Below are 16,691 nucleotides of genomic sequence, written 5' to 3'. Positions count from 1 at the left end.
ATGATACTAGAATCAGGTTCAAGGTCTAGAGTCTAAACATGAAACCTAAACCAAAGGTAACAAACTTGACTGCCTACCATGATTTAGGGGAATAATGTAAATGCATGAAGTAGGCAGGGTTTAATTAAAACACAGCCTGAATGAGGTGGAAAATAAAATAGCAACTCACACTTTTCCTAGGCAATAAGAAATAGGAAATGTGGCGAACTGGAAAGCATTGCATAAGAGGCACTCACTCCTCAGTTCCAGCTAAATGTTATGTGAAAGTTGGGCCCAGCTTTTCCAAATCTTTGATTTCTCAAAAGAAGACAGAAATTCAGATTTCTCTGTGAAACTTCAAGATTGTTAAAGATGGAAAACAAATTGAAAGTTTGTTAAAACACTTTAACAAACACAAAATACTGTATGGTCTAAACAAAACACATCTATGGACTACTAGTTTACAAACTCTGAATTAAAGATTCATATATCTGAACTCGGGCCCATATCAACAATATGTACACTTTTCTGTCTGTGATTGCTGGCTACAAGAATCTGGAGGGGATAGAGAACTCTTGAGAAATGTTAACCTGAAAGGCCATTTAGATTTAAGATGTGTTTGTAGCAGGTATATAGATAGTGCTTTTCCTCTATATAGATATTTACATAACTAAAAGGTTCAAGATAATCCATTTGAAAGCTAGTATTGAAATGAGCAATCAAATAACATGTCACATGTCATAAACAGTATCAGATGCATGCACAAATTTTACAGCAAATATATCTCAAGACCACTGAGCTTTCCCATTTTTGTTTAGAGAAACAACATTCCTTAATTCTTAGGTATGCAGCTTTAAGGTTCTCTAATTTATATAGTTACATAAACATGAAAAAGCACAATTCCTCTTTTCTCCAAAATCAAACCCTAAAATTTAAAACTATAAATCATTTTTAGGAATTTGTTGAAAAAGCAAAGAGATGTGGCAAGGGTCAGACTTGCTTTATTTTGTCTTTTTTTTTCCTCTTTAAAATTAAAAAAGGTAGCGTGAGAGAGAAAACAGTGTTGCTTTAAGCTTACTGCAGGCATTGTTTTTCTGGAGTTCCAACAGGTGACTGCTTAAAGGCATTCAAGTAAAAGTCAAATATGTTGCTCATCTTCAGAGGCCTCAGAGCCATTTCTCCAATCACTGTGCATGGCCCCCACCCCAGCCCTCTGCAGCAGTTCTTACTGGTTCTTCAGGTTCACGGGCACAGAATTAGCTTTCTCTCATCTTTCCTTCCTAGAGAAGAGATTTACTCCCTTCTTCTCTCAAGTTCCCTCAGGTTAACCAGTTACATGAACTTACAGCAGTTAAGGACAGCGATACATCATTTCACTACTAAAATCTAGAAATTAACCTTGTTTCATTTCTTTTGTGCAGTACCTAGAGGAGGCAATTCATACAACTTATGCACACTTTTCATTCACTCTAGTTATTTCTTTAAAATTGTCTAAAATGGTTTATATAATAAAAAATTTGGTTGCTTTACTATAACTTTTATTTTTTTAATATTTAGGATAAAGAAATGCAGTAATAACGAGAGGGAACCCTAGACTGAAAGCCTATTACATATGTGCCAGGCTTGTTACATATAGCACCCTATTTACTCTTCATAACATTTCAGTGAAGTAGGTATGATGGCCTTTTTACAGATGAGCAAACTGACAGAGTGGTGAAATAACTTGCCCAAGATTACAGATAGGGAGCAGTGGCACCCAGGCCTGAATCCTAAGTGCAAGCTCTTTCCAGGATACATAATACTTTTCAGTACACATACTGAACAATTCATAGACTGAATGCATACTCAGACTTGCTGCCTAGCATTTACGAATGACTTGACATTGACATCTACAAAATGGGACAAATATTAACAGTCAAACAAATTGTTGGAAACAATTTGACATCATAGAGCCCATTGAACAGAAACTATTATAATCTAATATTATAATAGAATATAATGATGAGTGGTTGGAATGTGATTAGTCTTAATAAAGTCCAAACTATCTGTTCAGAATAAGCTGGGAAAAATCTCATACCCTCAAGCTATAGAGCACAGTCTCCAGGGCCATGACATATTTACTTCTGCACTCTTCCATACCCCACCCCACTCTTAAAGAGTACGGAAAGTATGAGTTACTCTACAGATCACCAAACAACTTGCCAAGTGACCTCAGGGGCAGGCAGCACAGTTCCAGGAAATACTCCTTCCTTGTGGGTTGCCCTTCTTGTCGCATATCTGTTCTCATCTCTTCCCTCTCCCTCCGCCAGTCACTGCAACTTCCACCAAGTAACCAATTTAATCCTCTCTTTGGACTTTAAATCCACTCTATCATCCTGTCAGGTACTACCTATCACAGGCTCCAGAATCAGGCCAACTCCAGAGATTCTCCAAGGTCAAAGCACTGTGTCATCAGCTGAGTTTCAGATTTTTGACTCTGGTCAACCCCTATCCAAGTAAGCAGAAGAAATTTGTCTTCCACTATAGTTCTGTGTTTCAAGACTTAATCTAATCAATTTTATTTCAAAATATCTGTTCCTAGGGGCCACTTAAAGTAATTCATTTAAGAGAATAATGGAAGAAAGAAACAAAGAAAGGTAACAGAAACATATGCTTTTGCATAAGGTCCAAACAAATGTCATCTCCCTTATGAGGCCTTCCCCACCAGCTAGAAGTTCTTTCATATTAGTTATTTATGGGCATGTGCTACCTTCTCTACTCGATTTATAACCCTTTCAGCTCAACAGCCATTCCATATTTCCTTTGTAATTTATATTGTGTGTAGCACAGTACTAGATATCTCTCTTCAATGAGTACTCGTATGCTGTATTTATTTGTGTGTATATTAATGTATGTGTATATGCATGAAGCTAAGTTTGGCACTGGGTAACATCTATATACAAAGGAATTAGGAACTTTCTGAAAGTTTAAGTCAGTTACTTTTGATAACAGAAATACTAATGTCAGTTGTACCCAATACTGCAAAGCACCTACACCAGCACTTTTTGTGTATCATAAATTGTCTATTAAAGGTCTGAAGAAGCTATTATTCCCGTAATACAAAATTATATGTAGATCTGAAGATACAATTTTATTGAAATAAAGACTCATATCCTAAACTGTAATTTTAAAATAGCATTCCATGCTGAGAGCTTTTTACAACATAACTCATTTACTCACTCATTGATGGTCACTGTGTTTCAACAACAATAAAATTCTTACTCATTTATTCCCCATATCTTTACTTTCTTATTTTTTGTGTTGTCTCAATATTTTAATAAACAGGCATATTTTAAACCATAACATGAATAATGTTCTTAAGTTTTGAAAGAAGCAGTGGCATTTAAATTCCTGTTGATAACCAGTTGGTTGTTAAATTAGCTACTATTATTTCATATTTACTATATATATATATATATATATATATATATATATATATATTTCACTTTAGAAATTTGCTGGGAAGTTAGTATACAAGTGAGCTAATGAAGGGAAAATTTAAGGTAGAAAAATGATGGAAAAATATTTCTTAGGAGAGGTTTCTAAATTCTAGCCTATAATGAAAAGTGAATCACTCTTTCTCTCCTTGTAAGAAAAAAGTTGTCAATAGGCTAGAATTCTGTATCTATAAAGTTTAATTTGGAGAAGAATTAAAATCAGAAAGACTTCAATTCATTAGACTTTACAATGTTTTCACTTGTACAGTAATACCCAGGAAGGGCTTCCTTTTTAAATACTGATGAAGTTGTCTCCAGACCTTATCCCTGATATCATACGATACTTGTCCATGGTGAAAGAAAGAATGAATGCTGTTGTTATATGTTATTTTAACTAGTGATTTAAAGCTACTCTGCCAAATGATTCAAAATTGTTCATATAGTCTTAAGGGACTAATGGCACTTCCTCATAAAAACTTAATTACATTTAGATTTTGAAATTACATTCTACGTTTCCCTCTGGCATCATCACAGTAATCACATCAATGCAATCCATGCAAATACAAGTCTCCATTCTCTCCATCTGTCCTTAAAAGCCCCATTCAGCAGCTTGTGCTATAGCACCATGCTGCAGCATCCCTGCACTAGAACTTGGGAACAGGCTTTCCAGGACTGCAGGCAGAGCCCTTACCGCATTCCTTCTGAACCTCATCTTGCCTCTCGGGGGAGTTGCTTCTGCCATCTCGCCTATACACAATAACACTCTTCTTTTCCAATTGTCAATGCAACATTGATGAAATATGAGCTGCTTCTGAGGTAGTATTGAAAAACGGCAGCCAAAAATCTCTACCAAACAAAGCTACAGTAGCTGTAGCTGCTTCCATTACCACTGTGGCAGCACTGTAAGAAAACCACTAACCCTGATTAGTCCGCTGACAAATCCTTCCCTGCTGCTCATTGTAATTCAGAGCTGACACATTCCCCAATTACTTAGCCTGATTGAACCTCATGGATTAGCTTGTGCTGGACTGCTCAAGACGATCAGGCATGTCCTAAGAGTGAAGAAAGGGGGGAAAAACACCGACTCTCCTCCTAGGGGCTTGACGGGACTGGCTTTCTCCTCTACGCAGTTTGATTTTTAAGGTGGAATGGTAAGAATCTTTGTGAAGGTAGTATTAACTGATACCTTCATTCTTGTCCTACCCTAGACTGTAACTTAAAATTCAATTGTTTTTTTAATTAAATTATATTGTGTTTAAGCCTTGTGAAAGTTAACAGTTTGTGAAATTTTTTCCTGATGATAATCTAGAAAGAATAAAATATGCAAATTTTCTAAGATGGCTAGGATTCTGTCTCAAATTACTATTTCCCCAAAATGTGTAACTAATATAATCTTGTCTCCTATCATGAGTTATGAAGTATAACCTAACTACATAGCTTATCTTGGAATCTACAAATCAAGATCTTCAAATTGAATTATAAAATTATTTCATAGATACTCATTTAAAGTAATACAGCAAAGACACTTAGACCTATCTATGCAATGGCAACTTTCACCAGAAATCCTCTCTGAATGCCAATTTTTGCTCTTGAAATTAGCTTGTATTCACTACTTACCTTTATTGCAAACAGTGTCGAAAGGTAATGCGCTCTTGAGTTTAGGTATAGAAACCACCACAAGCAGAAACATTTAAAATGTTAAAAAGAAACACTTAAAACAATCTATAGCCAGTTACATGTTGCCAGCACCTGCACCCCACTCCTTCCCAGTGCCATCAATTTAATGTATGAGAATAACAGGGCATTCCTCGGAAAACAGAAAGGGGAGAATTACCTTCCCAAAATAAAGTCAGTATTCCTCTTTTGACCTGAAATCAATAGGACCATGACTGAATCTTATATTTCTCTTTTAGGAAAAAAAAGACCTCTCTTCCAAGCAACCTATTTAATTAATAAAAAATAAAACTTACCCCAAAAAACTGTTGCCATGTGCCAAGTGGTCACTCGATAAAAATTAATTTGATCAAGCAGGTAGTTATAGCCAAAAGAAAAAGGTTAGGCTGGGTAATTTTAAAAGTTTTATTCTAACAAGGGTTATATTTAGTATAAAATAATTGATCATTGTCACAAACTGAGGTCTGGCTCAACATGCGTAAGGACCATTCCTAAAAGGCCAGGGGAAGGCAAGGAGCTTTTACTACATTTAGCACCAATGATAGGGCTCAACACTATATAGAGGGCAGGTTTACTCTCTCCAAAGCAATTTTAACTTTTTCTGAATAATACAGAATTTAGTTGCTTATCCACAATTCATTTGGAAAGTGATAGAAAGCAGCAGGAGGAAAGGGCAGCAACTAAAATTCATGAAAATTCAATTCTTGTCCTGGCTCTTTTTATTATTTAGCTATGTGACCTCACATAACCTTTCCAAAGTGTGTACATCAACCTAATTCCCTCATCCATAAGCCAGTAATAATGACACCTGCCTTGAGTGATTAATCAGGAAATAAAGAATATCAATATTACTTAATAAATGTGACTGCTTTTGTAAAGGCAAAAGATATTATGTAAAATCAAGGCTTTGTTATTTTATTTTAGTAACTGTGTCAATCTGGTGTTAACTCTTCTCTCCATTGCTTAATTAAACACCTCTGTTAAAGAAAGAAAGAAACAAACAAACAAAAAAAAAAAAACAATTTGCTGACTTGCCTAAGATGAAGAGTAATTCATACTGGGTATAAAAAGAATAACGATCTTGATCATTTTACCATGTGAGTTCCAGTATACAGTTGACCCTTAAACAATGTAGGATTGGGGTTCCAACCACCCACACAGTCAAAAGTCTACATACAACATTTTACTCCCCAAAACTTAACTACTAATAGCATAATGTTGACCGGAAGTCTTACCAATGATATAAACAGTACATGAACACATATTTTGCATGTTATATGTATTATATGCTATATTCTTACAAAAAAAGTAAGCGAGAGACAATAAAATGTTTTTAAGAAAATCATGAGGAGAAAATACATTTACAGTAATTATTGAAAAAAATCCATGTATAAGTGGACCCATGTAGGTTAAAGCCATGTCATTCAAGTGTCAACTGTGCTTTTTACACTTGTTACCAACTTAGTATAGTAGAAAGAACCCAGACTCAGAAGTCCAACAACCTAGATTTTTGTCTTGCCTTCACATATAAATCAACTTTCTCTGCTGGGTGTGGCTTCCTGTGTCAGTCAGGAGACAAAGTAAAAATTTCAGATGATTGATGATGTTGGACTTTCAAAGAAAAAATCATTATTGATTCCCAGCTATTCTGATCTGATAGAGGAAATTGGCATGGCATTTCCACAGACAGCTCCACTCTTGTCAGCTCAAAAAGAGTCTATGGGGTCCCTCATCTACCTCCTCTGCTATGAAAGAGAAGTATTGGATAATCCCACTATATCCAGGTGAGTCTAATAATGTAAAAGATCATCTTCCCTGTGGACAGTACTGCATCTCTCATAATGTTTTCTTTAGGGAAATTGTTTTCTCTGTTTGGATCTTGGGAAGCTGGGGACGAGATTGCAGAAGAGGAGATATGTCATTTTGCAGGTGACTCACTTCCCTACTCCTATCCCAGGGCGGGGGGAGAGGCGTGGAGTATGGAAAGATACACTTGTTAAAAAGTGCTAGTTTCTGGATTGTTGGATTATATTGACTACTGTTTTAAGCTTTCATCTTTATACTTTTTCACATCACAGTGAGTATACAACACAGCTATTTCCATTTTTTAAAAGTTCCCATAAAACTTGCCTAGCTCTGGAAGGCATAGGGAACCATGAGTCTCTTCTCACTCATAACTTGAACCATTAACTACTCATTCTTTCCCATTAGGTTTTATTTTGGGTGGAGTTGTTTAGCTTGATCTCCAGTACCAACTCTTCTTACTTTCCCACCTTACCATCCCATCTATTTTACTGTCTCCAACAGTAATTTTTTTCCTCCATCACTATCAAAATAATCTATATCCCCACAAACAGAAAGTATAATGTAAAACAAAAATAAGAAGCTACTTAAAAATTCATTGGTACTTACTGAGATTTTCTGGAGAGAGATTTTGACAGAATTCCATGTATCCAATCGTCGATCAAGAATAATGGTAAACTGGGAGTCAGATCCATTTTGCCTATTGGATAAAAAAATATGCATTTCTTAGTAATAATCCAAATTTGCTAGATATATCCTTACTTCTGATTATTTCATTTACATCTGATGTTTTGACTGAAGACAGATTTGGATTTGGAAGCTGTCATAAAGTGCTACCTTAGAAAACCAAGTTTATTCCATATTCCATTACTCACTATTTAAAATTTTTTCAGGAGCCCTGGCCAAGTACCTCAGTTGGTTACAGCATCGACCCAACACACCAAGGTTGTGGGTTCAATCCCTGGTCAGGGCACATAAAAGAATCAACCAAGGAATACATAAATAAGAGGAACAACAAATCAATGTCTCTCTCTCCCCCTCCCCCTCTTCCTTTCTCTCTCTCTCTCTATCAAATCAACAAAAAAAGTTTTTAAAATTATCTTTTCAGCATTAATGTCAATCTTTTAAATGGGCAAGTGGTTAGTGTAATGCAGACAGGTCACTAAAATGGACTTGGAACACTGCAATCTTGGGTACAGGTAAATCTTATAGACAGCTCTCTTCAATGACATCAGATTTAACTTGTAATGGCAATCCATCATAAGTCCATGATCATTCATTCATTCATTCAGAAAAAATACTATTAAATATGTTTTTATCTCGAGTCTACCCTTTTAGAGAAGGCAGCTTAGTGGATAATAGAACTTTGGGGGGGCATTATCAAATGACCTTTAATTGAAATATTTTTGCTTTGTGGTTCTTAACTAGCTGGGCATGCCACTATACCACTGTTGATGTCACCTAAGATGTCATGAGGGTGGCTGCCATCAACATTGCAGCCCACAGACTGGGCAGTCCCCAGGAACTTTTTAATGGTTCCAGAGAGTTCTCTAGCTAAAGATCGGTGCCACATCTGCTGGGCAATGTTGGCAATCTCATCAAAAGTAGTATTTCCACTGTGGTTAATGTTTTTGCTTCTTTCTGTCTCATGGTGGGTCTTTGAGGGCTGTGATGATCAAGGAAGAGGCAGAAGGCACTACTCAATCTGGGCCTGTCTGTATTGAATGGTCAGTTTAACTGTAATCCTCAGACCCTCCAATCACCGGTTGCTTGAACGATGTCATCATCAACCTTTTTTGGGGAAAGACCCAGGGGGACGATATTGGGGGCCAGGGCAGATGTGGCACTGACTTCCCCACCAGTACACCTCAGGTATACAACTTAGATCTAATTGGGGTTGAACTTCGGCAACATGGTGGAGGCAGCCGGTATCAGATGAACCTGGATTTGGGACAACCAAAGAAAGCTACACCTTCGCCTCCACTTAGCCGAAAGCTGAAAGCTGGAACCTCTATTTGCTCTAAAAAGACCACTTTCAAGCTTCAAGCAGTGCCCTGTAAAAGCATTTTTCTGGGATTTGATTTTTGTTCATTAAACTCTTCACAATTTTATCATCCTAGATTTGTGCCCCCTCAGTCTTCAGGATTAGTAAGTAGAAAATGTTTCCTTTAAAAACTTTGTCTTCGACCTAAATAAAACCTGTAGGAAGCTTTTGAAATATTTCCTCTCAAAGTGTCCAAGTCTCAGATGTTCTCCAATATCAAGAAGTTCCTCCTAATATATTTCAGTGTCACTTTTGAGTATATTTAACATTCAGTCTTCTTATTTTATTCTTGGAAGAAGTAAAAAATAGCTACCTTCACTCTTGGTTAGTAAGATTTCCTTTCACACAAATTAAAGGCTTTATGTATGATCATCATTTTCAACTTACGTTCTTCATGGGAATAAACACTTCTAGACACCAAATTTTATATTCATAGATCCTCAGTATAATTTTAATAGTAATTCAGGTAGCTGACAGCTTCCCCTTCTCTTATCTATGCTAAAGGTGAGTCTTATGATCATTTACCATAACAATAGTAGTCACACTTAAAAACCATTTTCCTGTTATTACATTCATATGGGTATCTGATATAGAACAAATTGAAGAACTGTTATAAAATACTATACCTCGCAATAGATGTCAAATAAATCAGTAATTTTGTTATCACATCTTCTGGTATACACTTGAAATTATAATTTTCTGGAAATGTAATGATCCAAGTATTGTCCTTTCCCCGACCACCTAAAATAGTATTTAAAAACCAAGCAAGTTAATAATTTGTGTGACAACAATGCAATAGAAAATTTTTACATTTGAGAAAAGCGGTTAGAAGATAATTTTTTGGCCAATGCAACTTTTATAAGGGTGGTATCTCCACATAAACCAAAATGACACCATGCTCCTAAGTTTAAAAAGTGACAGAGTGGTTTCTAATGGAGACACAGAGAGAGGGAAGGAGGGGGAGAGGGAGGGGGAGAGAGAGAGAGAGAGAGCACCCAAAATGAGTGAATATAGTTTCATGGAACGTGTAGTCAAAAAGATCTCAAATTGGACAACAGAAATAACTGTTTCTATACCAATGCCATGAGTCTAAATTCAAAACATGTAATTGGCAGTTTGACAGCAAATGGAAACCTTGATAAATTCGACCACTTAGAGTCACGGTGAGCATGAAAGAATACAAGATACAAATGTAGGAAATAAGTGATATTCTAATAGATTTGTGGAAGACACAACATAAGCAGTAATAGCAACAATGGTATAGAAACCCTACCAATGCAAAAAAAGATTGACCATAAGTTTTATGTGGGTTAAATTCAATGTACAGCCCACTCCATAACCCCCTCTGCAACTTGGAACATGAGGAACATTGAGAATGAAAGCCACCTACGTGCAGGGATGAGCCTTACTTACACGTGTTTAAACTTCCACTCTACACCCAGACTAACACATGGGTACAGAATAGCTTCTCAATAAATGTTTAATGCTAAATGGAAGTTGAAAAATTATTTTAGGGGGAAAGTTGTAGGGTGGCCTTAGAATTTAGCTCACTTATAGAAATTTCTAGAGAAGTTTAATTGTAATTCTTATTTAGTTGAATTTAAGTGAGTAGAGATATAAGGATATAAAAATTTCAATGTACAAGAAAAATATGGCAATGGCAAAGGAGAAAGAGTGGAATGATAAATACTCAGTCCAAAAGAAAGCAGAATTGGAGGGAACCTTCCCAAAAAAACTAATGGGACAAATAGAAAATGAATAGAAAGATGGTAAATTTAAACCCAGTCATATGAATAATCACATTAAATGTACATGATCTTGACATCCCATAAAAATTTAATGATTATCAAATTGGATAAAAAATTAAGACCCAGCTGTAGGCAGTACTGCCTACAAAAAATACACTTTAAATATAAAGGCACAAGTGCATTAAAAGCAAATGAATTAAAAAAGATATGCCATGCCAACATTACTCAAAGGAACCTGTCTAATTTTCAGCAAAGGAGATTTCAGTCAAGAATATTACTAGGTATTAAGAAGATCATTTGATAATCAAGCAGAAATAAATACATCAAGAGAACAATCTCAAATGCTTATGTACTTGGTTAGAGAGCTTCAAAATATATGAAACAAAAACTAATAGAGCTCCGAGGAGAAACAGACAAAACTACAATTTTAGTTAGAAATTTCACCACCTCTCTCTTAATAATTGATACAAGTAGACAGGAAATTTACAAGGACCCAGTACACTTGAATGAAAATCTCCACAACATGACCTAACTGACGTTTACAGAACGTTCCACCCAACAAAATCGGAATACACAGTCTTCTCCAGTACACTTGAAAAAAATATCAAATTCATCTAACCGAGGGAAACTTGAGGGAGAGTCCCCATTCCCAAATTATCTTTTGAATCAAACTAGTCCAAAGTATTAAATCAAATAATGATAAATCTTCACGTAAAAGACGTAAAAGAGCAGGATCTTTAAGGAAGATATAATCACGGAGAATTATGGCATCCAAACAAGAATCTTAAAGGAACTCAAAAAAGAAACTGTACAACTCTGAATGAAGAAATTTAGTGCATCATTAAACAAATTCTCTGTATATAAGATACAGTGTAAAACTAGTAATATAAATAATAATTATAATGTAACATATATCTTACATACAATATAACATAGACTTGCCAAGTAAGCTGGTAAGCACTCTAGTTAAAGACAGAATCAGCTAGCACTTAGGTAAACTATACCTACCAAAGGAAAGAATACAAGATTCTTATAAGAGTAAGTTATCTCAAATAATCTATAAACTGTGTAGTACCTACAAATGCTGTACTAGGCAGTAAATTTGTAAAAAAAAATAAAAGCACAAAAGAGATATTTAAATTCTGACTTGGAAATTATAATTATTTTCCCCATTGGGCGCCCTTTCTTTAAAAGAAAACATATGCAGAAACATTTTGAAAACAACTACAAAAAGCAGATAAGGAAGAAATTATGGAGAGGGGTCAGGTGGGGGAACAAGCCCTGAGGGTGGTTATATTTGGAATACAGTTTGAAAAACACTGATGAGCTTCAGTAAAATATCCCCAACTGAACCATGATAGTATGGCACACATTTATGCCACTTATAAAATAAAACATAATGCCACATTAAGTCACCACTATTCAAAATTACCACTGATTATAATCATTAAAGCAGAAGCTAGACTGAAGTGCCCAATTAAGATCATCTACAAAGTAAATGCTTGTTTAGTAAACTGAGCATGTAGGTACCATTTTAGGAGAAATAATTAAACTACTGAACACCTAAAGCATTCATTTTCATGCAAGCAATGCATATACTTGTAAGTTTTCATCTGTTTAGTATAATATATATAATGTTTAACGATATAGTTCAAATTACTCTAATACCTAAAAGCAACTAGCTTATCTTTAAGCAAAATTTCTGTGAATATCTAAGTAAAAATGAAATGGGTGGTTTGCCATAGTTTTATCTCTAAAAACATGTAATGCTGTTGAACAGCATTATTCATAGTAGCCAAAGGCAGAAGTAACCCAAGTATCCATCAACAGAAGAATGGACAAACAAAATGTAGTATACACATAATATGGGACAGTGTTCAGCCTTAAAAAGGAAGAAAGTCCTGACGCGTGCGACAATGTGGATGGACCTGGAGATTATGCTAAGTGAACTAAGCCAGTCACAGAAAGACAAATACTATATGATTCCACTTATATGAGATACCTAGAGTACTAGTCAGATTCACAGAGACAATAGTAGAACGAAGGTTGCCAAGGGCTGGGAAAAGAGGGAATAGGAAGTTATTTTTTAATGAATACAGAGTTTCAATTTCACAAGATGGAGAGTTCTGGACATTGATGGTGATGATGGTTGCACAACTATGAGAATGTAATTAATGCCACTGAAGTGTACACTTAAAAATGAGGGAGTGGTAGGGGGACTGGAAAAGATTAACCAAATAACACATATGCATAGGTCTCTCCAGAAAGTATCCAGCCATGCAACAGGAAAAATAGAAGCATTTATTGAAGAAGATACAACAAACACGAAACATTGTTACATAGGATGATGATGCTTCTACCCCCTTCAAAGTAGGCACCTTGGGACGTCACACAGCTCTCTCAATCACCATCAGCTGCTCCACTGTACTTTCCTGAATCTCAATGATGCTCTGAAATCTCTTCCCTTTCAAAGGTGATTTTAGTTTTGGGAAAAGCCAGAAGTCACAGTGCATCAAATATGGGCTGTAGGGGAGGTTGTGTCACCTGGGTGATTTGATGTTTCCCCCAAAAACTCTGCATGAGACCTGATGCAAGAGTAGGTACATTGTTGTGATGAAGCCGCCAGTCCTCAGTTGCCCAGATCTGTGACCTTCTGAATCATCCGAATAGTTTCCTTGGAGGAATGTTCAAGCTTAATGCAAAACGGGATGCAGATTCATTACTCTACTTGCTCAGTCATTTTGAATACTATGGCCACACAGTACACATGCTCACTCAATAGCATCTACCGCCCCCACTGACTAGTAGAGTAGAGTTTTCATTGGTCTCTCATGCACATTCCAGGCCACTCTCCTTGGCTGCCAGGTTACACAGATGTAGTGCAAACCATTCTTGTTATATTAACAATGGCTGGACTTCCTCCAGACAGACCCTGAATATGCATAGCCTATAGAAACAGACAAAATGTGGTGAAGGCTAGGGTTCGGGGAGGGTCATCAGGGAGTGGATGGAGGGAGGAAAGGAGAGGAATGGGGGAAATCTGTAATAGCGTCAACAATAAAAAAAGGTGATGATAAATTCTTTGTCATGTGCATTTAATCACAATTTTTCTTTTATTGATTATGCTATTACAGTTGTCCCAAATTCTTCCCTTTTCCCCTTTCTACCCAGTACCCCCACTCCCTTCAGCAATCCCCCCCTTAGTTCACATCCATGGGTCATGCATACAAGCTCTTTGGCTACTCCATTTCCTATACTGTTAGCATCCTCTTGTTTATTTTATACCTACCAATTATTCTTCTTAATCCCTGCACTTTTTCCCCCATTCTCCTCCTTCCCCATCCCAGCTGATAATCCTCCAAATTATCTCCATATCTGTGATTCTGTTCCTGTTCTGCTTATTTGCTTAGTTTGTTATTTGGATTCAATTACTGATAGTTGTGAATTTATTGCCATTTTAATGTTCATCGTTTTGATCTTCTTCCTTTTCTTATATAATTCCCTTTATCATTTCTTATAATAATGGCCTGGTGATGATGAGTTCCTTTAGCTTTACCTTGTCTGGGAAGCACTTTATATGCTCTTCCATTCTAAATGATAGCTTTGCTGGATAAGAGTAATCTTTGTTGTAGGTCCTTGCTTTTCACACACTGAATACTTCTTGCCAGTCTCTTCTTGCTCCAAAGTTTCTTTTGAGAAATCAGCTAACAGTCGCAGGGGAAATTCTTTATAGGTAATTGTCTGCTATTCTCTTGCTGCTTTTAAGATTTTCTCTTTATTTTTAACCATTGGCATTTTAATTGTGATGTGTCTTGGTGTGTTTTGTTTTGGGTCCATCTTCTTTGGGACTCTCTGTGTTTCCTGGACTTGTATGTCTACTTCCTTCACAAAATTAGGGAAGTTTCCTTTCACTATTATTTCAAATAAGTTTTCAATTTCTTACTCTTCCTCTTCTCCTTCTGGCACCCCTATGATTAGGACATTAATACATTTAAAGATGTCCCAGAAGTTCCTAAAACTACCCTTGTTTTTTTTTTTTTAATTTACATATTTGTTTGTTTATTTTATTTTTAGAGAGAGGGGAAAGGAGAAAGAGAGGGAGAGAAACATCACTGTGTGGTTGCCTCTCCCTGGCGCTCCCAACTGGGTACCTGACGTGCAACCTAGTCATGTGCCCTGACTGGGAATCGAACCAGCGACACTTGGCTCGCAGGCCGACACTCAATCCACTGAGCCACAGAGCCAGGGCCTATCCTTGTTTTTCTTAAATACTTTTTTCTTCTTGCTGTTCTGATTGAATGCTTTTTCATTCCTAGTGTTCCAAATTGTTGATTTGATTCTCAGCTTCATCCCTTCCACTGCTGGTTGGGTTCCCTGTAGATTTTTCTTTATTTCACTTAATGTAAACTTTATTTCTGCCTGGGTCTTTTTTATGCCATTGAAGTACCCAATGAGTTCTGGGAGCATCCTGATAACCAATGTTTTGAACGGTGCATCTGATAGGTTGCTTATCTCCATTTCATTTAGTTCTTTCTCTGGAGTTTTATTCTGTTCTTTCATTTGGGCCATATTTCTTTGAGGAGTGTTTACCTATGCCTCCACCTTGACCAGAAGTCTATTTTATCACAATTTTTAAAAATTATATAACAGTGATATTTACAACAGTCAGGTGTTGGAAGCAGCCCAAGTACCCATCAGTAGATGAATGGATTTTAAAAACTGTGGTATATTTAAACAATGGAATACTACGCAGCAGAAAGAAAGAATTCCTACCCTTTGCATCAGCATGGATGGAACTGGGGAGTATTATGCTAAATGAAATAAGCCAGGCAGTGAAAGACAAATACCATATGACCTCGCTTATACATGGAATCTAATGAACAAAATAAACTAATGAGGAAAATAGAACCAGAGGCATGGAAACATGGAACAGACTGATATCCATAGGAGGGGAGGTGGTAGGAGGAGGAATGGGGGAAGGAAGGGGAAGGGACTAGTCAAAGAACATGTATGAACGACCCATGGGCATGGACAATGTAGAGAGGATTAACTGTAGGAGAGAGGGGTGGGTTGAGGGAAGGGGGACCAAAGGGAAAAATTTTGGACAGAATAAACAATAAAAAGTTATATAAATACATATACATATACAAATATAGATACATATTTTAGAAAAGTAAACTTCTTTAATCATGGATAAATGAAATCCTAAAGAAAAACAACTTAGTACAGCTGCTTGGTTAGGTGAATGGCTTGATAGAATTTATAATAAACATTTAAGTAATCAGCATATGGTAGAGGGGAAATTCTCAAAGAAGCCACCTCCATTGCCACCCTCTTACCCAGTCAGCGCCCACCTAAGAGATGTATTCTACTTTCACCTATCATGGATTTCTAAAGAGTTGTCTGAAAGTCAAACAAACAAGTGTGGTAAGATTGGTTTTAATCACATATCTAAACATATTGCAAAGCCTCCAATTATTCTCTAAATGTCCATTTTTAGCAACTACGTGCAAAATGTATGTTTATTAAAATCGTGTTTCTCAAAATATATAATTATACTAATAAGGACCAAATTAACTTTGCTAATTGATTCATACATTTATCCAGTCTAAATATATGTAAAAGTCCACTTACCAGACAAAAAGGCAATGTCTTGCATCAAGAAATGACTGACGTCCTTTACACGGAGATGCAGCTCTAAGTCTATGACAAATGAGAGAGAGAAACAACATATATGTCAAAGTACAGCTAGAACCATACACATGATTGCACATTATGCTAAAAAGAACTCAGGCAGTCCCGCAGATCTGTGTGCAGACACACTGCTGATCTTCTCTTTTTAATCCTCATCTACTTGGCAAGGAAATCTCATTGTTGAAAACACCACTGAGTAAGTAGGACTAGGGTTCTAGTTCTCAGAATCTATGCCCAGGACATAAACTACTCTCACTCTCCAGAAAGCCAGGG

The 16,691-nt window shown here is 36.3% G+C and overlaps 1 protein-coding gene across 1 annotated transcript in view; it reads right to left on the bottom strand.

The window, feature by feature from the left end:
• Nucleotides 1–16,398, bottom strand: part of MCF2 (MCF.2 cell line derived transforming sequence) — an 83,794-nt gene extending 67,396 nt beyond the window's left edge. The window contains exons 1-3 of the mRNA XM_090265355.1: nucleotides 16,359–16,398; nucleotides 9,603–9,717; nucleotides 7,542–7,632 (exon numbers count right to left, since the gene is read on the bottom strand). Coding sequence (XP_090121481.1) covers nucleotides 7,542–7,632; nucleotides 9,603–9,717; nucleotides 16,359–16,383 — 231 coding nt within the window. The 5' untranslated portion in view covers nucleotides 16,384–16,398. The remainder of the gene's footprint in view (nucleotides 1–7,541; nucleotides 7,633–9,602; nucleotides 9,718–16,358) is intronic.
• Between the last annotated feature and the right edge of the window lie 293 nt (nucleotides 16,399–16,691).

This window comes from Furipterus horrens, unplaced genomic scaffold (assembly GCF_987537825.1).
Source record: "Furipterus horrens unplaced genomic scaffold, mFurHor1.1.pri manual_scaffold_17, whole genome shotgun sequence".
NCBI lineage: Eukaryota > Metazoa > Chordata > Mammalia > Chiroptera > Furipteridae > Furipterus > Furipterus horrens.
The sequence above is the reverse complement of the archived record's forward strand: the minus strand, read 5'-3'. Positions and strand labels throughout refer to the sequence as shown.